The sequence below is a fragment of the Gordionus sp. m RMFG-2023 genome, chromosome 2 (assembly GCF_954871325.1).
Source record: "Gordionus sp. m RMFG-2023 chromosome 2, tfGorSpeb1-WG-v2, whole genome shotgun sequence".
In the NCBI taxonomy this organism is placed as follows: Eukaryota; Metazoa; Nematomorpha; class Gordioida; order Chordodea; family Parachordodidae; genus Gordionus; species Gordionus sp. m RMFG-2023.
The window spans coordinates 2,608,918-2,614,210 of record NC_088776.1 but is presented as its reverse complement, the minus strand read 5'-3'; the positions used below and the strand labels follow the sequence as shown (position 1 = coordinate 2,614,210).

The 5,293-nt window shown below is 33.4% G+C and overlaps 2 protein-coding genes across 2 annotated transcripts; both read right to left on the bottom strand.

Annotated features, from left to right (window-relative positions):
• Positions 1-1,792: 1,792 nt before the first annotated feature.
• Positions 1,793-2,449, bottom strand: LOC135923177 (uncharacterized). Its single transcript, XM_065457777.1, has one exon. The coding sequence runs from the start codon at positions 2,447-2,449 to the stop codon at positions 1,793-1,795; it is 657 nt and encodes a 218-aa protein (XP_065313849.1).
• Positions 2,450-3,401: 952 nt separating this feature from the next.
• LOC135923171 (uncharacterized) lies at positions 3,402-4,976 on the bottom strand. Its single transcript, XM_065457771.1, has 2 exons — positions 4,196-4,976; positions 3,402-4,123 (listed from the first exon to the last, which is right to left on the bottom strand). Exons 1-2 carry the CDS (start codon positions 4,974-4,976, stop codon positions 3,402-3,404), a joined length of 1,503 nt encoding a protein of 500 aa, XP_065313843.1.
• Positions 4,977-5,293: the final 317 nt, after the last annotated feature.

Sequence of the window (5,293 nt, the reverse complement as noted above, 5' to 3'; positions counted from 1 at the left end):
AAAACTTCTAGGACAACAAGCTCTCGATGACTGCTGAGAAGAAGCTTCGTTGTTTGTAGAAGAGGGGGAATGTTGATTGATTTAAATTTGAATATTATTTATTTTATATGTTGATTGATTTAAATTTGAATATTATTTATTTTTATATTTAAGTTGTTCAATTAACTTTTAAAAAGATATATATATATAATTTTGTGGATGAAAACAAAAGAATAATAAAATAGTTAAAATAAATTCTTACATTTATTATTTACAGTTTTTATATTTTATTTTCTAATAAACGATAAACATATTTTATTCTATTGAAATTTGATTGCAGAAACATCCCCTACACCTGCTATGGATGATAGAGTAATACAAGGTAAGCATTGACTTTACTGCAAAATATTTTTATGATCTTATCTTGTTACCTAGACAATATTATAACCAAAATCTATAACTAATAAAACTTAATGAAGAAAAAAACTACTGTTTAAAATAAAGGAAAATAATATTATAAACAAAAATATTATGTTAATTTTATTCTCATTACAATTTTACCTTTAAAATATAATTAAATAATTGTCATAAATTTAATTTATTTTGACTATAATTTTTTTCTAAAAATTTAAGGTGATGTCATTAGAAGACATAAGTTTTCAGGTAAAATATTTAATTTATTATATTAAATAATTCGTTATTTTTATATTCAGATAATATTATGAATAGAGTTTTAGTTTAAATAAGCATTATAACTCGTATCCAAATATGCTAGAAAAATTTATTACATTTAAAGATTGAATCAATATAATAAACTAATTCTACTAAATTTATTATTAATTTCTATTACTAGGATTAAAAAAAATTAATCGTGAAGAAGGAAGTTTTACTATCCCGCTATGAAAACTTAATTCTTTACCCAAGAAATCCAAAGCTTAAAAATTATATTAATCACTAATATTTCTTATATGCATTATTTACAATATATTTTAGATTATAAAAATATATTTTATCAAAAAAAATAATCAAAAAAAATTAGTGATTATGATTAATAAATATGTATTTGCCATTATTGCATTTAATTTTATGTTCGGGCTTATTTTATTTTTCTACCGTATTATATACAATATATATAGATTATAAAAACATTATCATTCACCCTAAAAATTATCAAAAATTGTGATTTACAGCATTAAATTATATGATTTTCATGTTTGGGGTTTATTTCATTTTTCTTTGGTTAAAAAAGGGCTTTTGAATAAAATCGGTTATAGCGATTGTTTCTAAGTGTTAACGAAATCCACAAGTAAGATTTTCGCCAAAAAATATAATCTGAATTTGGCATATAGCTGGCAAATCATTCTCAAGACTATGGTAATGTGTTTTTATAGCTAGTATATTGATTTAGGCAATTTGTATAAAATTATTATTATCCAAAGCTAAAAAATAATGGCAATGTTAATTTAATATTAAAAATGAAACAATATTGAACATAAATAATAAAATAATGGAAAATATATAATCGATAAATGCTAATGTTGTAAACGAACGCGTTCAATTTTATATATTATATACAGAGATAGAAAATTATTGATATCATTTAGAATTTATTTTTAATGTAATTTTTTGAAATTAATCTATTCATTATATATTCATCAAGGATTTTATATTTTAATTGTTGAACACAATTTAAAGTATAAATTTATATATATTGTTGTTTCACTTTTATATGATATATAAAAGTATTAATATAAAGATGATCTCTTTGAACATATTCTTCTTCTTCTTCTCCGTTTTATGGCGATTTCCAGGTTTACCCGGGTAGGCCAGTTTTTCCTCTGATTTTTCTTTTCCATTTTTGACGGTCCTGAGCATCAATACTTGTAAGATTCAAGCTTCTCATATCCGCCGCTATCACATTTGTCCACGTCATCTTGGGTCTTCCTCTAGGTCTTGATCCTCCTACTTCCATCATTGTGCATCTCTTTACCCAGTCATCTCTTGTCATACGTTCCACATGCCCAAACCATCTTAGTCTATTTCGTCGCATTACCATACCAATCATTTCTATACCTAATCTTGCTCGCAATTCCTTGCTAGTTTTTCTCTCTCTCAGAGATACCCTACACATCCATCTAACCATCCTCTTCTCTGTTCTTTCTAATTTGGCTTCGTGAATTGCTTTCATTGCCCATGTTTCACCGCCATAAACTAAACAACTCCTCACACAGCTTACGTAAACTTTCCCATTTAACTTCAGAGAAACTTTTTTATTTGTAAGAATAGACGACATCTCTCTGAACTTCTTCCAAGCTTGTCTGATCCTTGCAACAACAGCAGAATCTACACCACCATCTGCGTTTAGCATATCACCTAAATAACAAAACTTATCCACTTTTTCTAGGGTTAACACATTGTCAATATCCAGACCACCATTTTTTAGGTTATCATTATTATGTATCCCTTTCATGCATGCTTTACAAATAAAGGTCATTCTTTCTAACATCAAACTGCCTTTTTTCTCACTACATCTTTTATGTACCCATTTCTGTCATCTGGTGCATTGGATAGAATTTCTAGCAACTCCTTTCCCACATACACCACAAGGCCACTTACCTGATTCTTCTATCTTTAGATTTTCCCCACCAATCATCACCTTTGTTTTTGATGCATTCATTTTCAGGCCCTTTGCTTCCATAGTCATCTTCCATTTACTAACTTTATCCCTCAATTCTCCCTCACTGTTTGCCATTAATACAAGGTCATCTGCATATAATATCTCCCAGGGAAGTCCTTCACGCATTTCTTTAGCCACCACATCCATTACTAAGATAAATAATAATGGACTCAGCACGGAAAGTCCTACCTTCACCTCTAAGCTGTCACTATCACTATAATCCTCCGTCCGTACTGCTGTTTGTGCTCCAACATACATTGCCATCACTGCGGTAACTAACCATTCCTCCACACCAAATTTTCTCAAGGCCCATCTTGTAATCTCACGCGGCACCCTATCAAATGCTTTCTCCAAATCAACAAACGCATAATAGAGTTTCTTTTCCTTCGCAAGATACTTCTCCTGAATTTGTCTCACCACAAAAATTGCATCTGTCGTGCCTTTTCCCGATGTAAAACCAAACTGCATTTCATCAATTTTGATTTGTTCCCTTATCCGCTTTTCTAACACTCTCTCAAATACTTTCATTTGTTCCAAGAGTTTAACAGCTCTGTAAGACCCACAATCTAAAGGATCACCTTTCCCCTTGTAATTATACTTCTTCGCCAGTCCTCGGGAATAGTACCTTCTGTGACAATCTGATTTGCTAAATTCATTAACCATTCAATCCCTAAATCATCAGAACCTTTAAACATCTCTGATACCACCATCGTTAAACCCGATGCCTTCCCTTTCTTCATCTTTTTCACTGCTCTCCTATCTCGTCCTTGCCAAATTTACACCCTGGACCTTCTACCTTTGCATAACTAATATTATTATTCCATTCATTTTCTTCATTCAAAAGTCCTTTCATGTAAATCTTCCAGGTGTTCTTAATACCACTACTATCAATCGTCATTTTTACTTCCATATTTTTCAAACACTTTACACCTATCACATCCTGCCTCTTTTTTGACATCTGTTTTGCCATTCTAACCATATTTCCAATTCCATCAGCGCATTCCATTTCTTTAGCAAACTCGTGTCTTTTTTCTTCTTGAGCCTTCGCTATTAATTTCTTAGCATTTCTTTTAGCCATCTTGTAAATATCATTATCACTATTTTCTTTGCTATTATACCATACTTTGAAACACCTCCGTTTCTCATCCACGGCTTTCGCTACCTCCGGGCTCCACCACCAAGTCTCCTTATGTCTAGGCGGCCCTTTTGTCCATCCACATACCTCCTCAGTTGTCATTACCCAAGCTTTCTTCATGGCTTCCCACTTGTCATTCACCCCAGATGCTTGTGCCACCTCCGCCTCCCTAATCGCCAATGACTTATTGAATTGACGTCTAGCATTCTCCTCCTTCAATTTCCAAACCTTCAGCCTTGGGACAAACTTTCTTTTAGTGACCCTGGCACCTTTAAGAGTGAGATCTCCTACAACTAGTCGATGCTGATTTATACATTCCTCTCCCGGTATCACTTTCACATTTTTTATTATACATCGATCACATCATCATAATAACAAGTAATCCACAACACTTTTGGTACTACCCGACTTATAAGTCATCAGCTTCTCTGATTCTTTCTTAAACATTGTATTACAAACAATCATATCCATAGCATCACTAAATTCTAAAATCCTCTCTCCTTCCAAATTTCTCATGCCGTAACTGAACCCTCCATGTACTCCTTCATAACCCTCACTACTCGCTCCCACATGTCCATTCAGATCGCCAGCCAGGATAATCCCCTCTTCATTTGCCAGTCCCGATGTCACCCCCAATAGACTGTCCCAAAATACATCTTTCTCTTCTTCACTTCTTCCAACCTGAGGAACATATGCCGAGATCATATTATATAGCTTTCTACCAATAATCATCTTGATAACCATTATCTGGTTGTCTAGCCTTCTCACTTCGACTACTTTGTCTACCAATTTCTCCGCAACCAATACCACAACTCCAGCCTTACCATCATTACCTCCTTGCCAAAAGAATTTATACTTTTCGCTAGTCTTGCCAATCATTCTGGTCCCATTTCCTTTCCATCTAGTCTCCTGTATGCAGCACACATCTATATGTCTTCTGTGCAATACATCGACGACTTCTCCCGCTCTTCCCGTCATACTCCCAACATTCCATGTCGCGACCCTAACTCGATCACCCGTAAACTGGTTTCTCCACTTTTTATCAGGTCGTTTATGGCCGTCATAGGTTTCATTTTCATGAATAGTGGTTCCACCAGGTTTCCCATCCTTCTTTTTGTCGTAGGCGGATGAGGAGGCCAACGGGGTACTTTGGGCTGTACCCCGCCCATGCTTTGTTGTAACCATAGGGAAATTTTTGTAGCAAGGTTTTTACAATCGGATGCCCTTCCTGACATCAACCTCTTTAAGTGGTTTTTACACCCCGTCGAGGAGACGGTGATCCTATTCTAGACCCAGATCACAGGGAACCTTTTAGACCTCCATTTGCCGCCAAAAGACGTTGCCACTCCCCCGCCACGATGAGGCTGAAGGTTGGATTTTGAGAGAGTCTTTGAATATATTATATATAAGATTTTATATTTTTATTTACAAATGCTATAAAGGATAAATTTAATATTTTTATTAAAATATTTAATATAATATATAATGATTATTGAATTAAA

Excerpts from the sequence above, each read along its gene's own strand:
- LOC135923177 (XM_065457777.1), bottom strand. The coding sequence starts at position 2,449 with ATGAAAGGGATACATAATAATGATAACCTAAAAAATGGTGGTCTGGAT.
- LOC135923171 (XM_065457771.1), bottom strand. The coding sequence starts at position 4,976 with ATGGTTACAACAAAGCATGGGCGGGGTACAGCCCAAAGTACCCCGTTG. Across the intron at positions 4,124-4,195 it reads GCTGATGACTTATAAGTCGG|TGATACCGGGAGAGGAATGT; the intron begins GTAGTACCAAAA and ends AAAATGTGAAAG.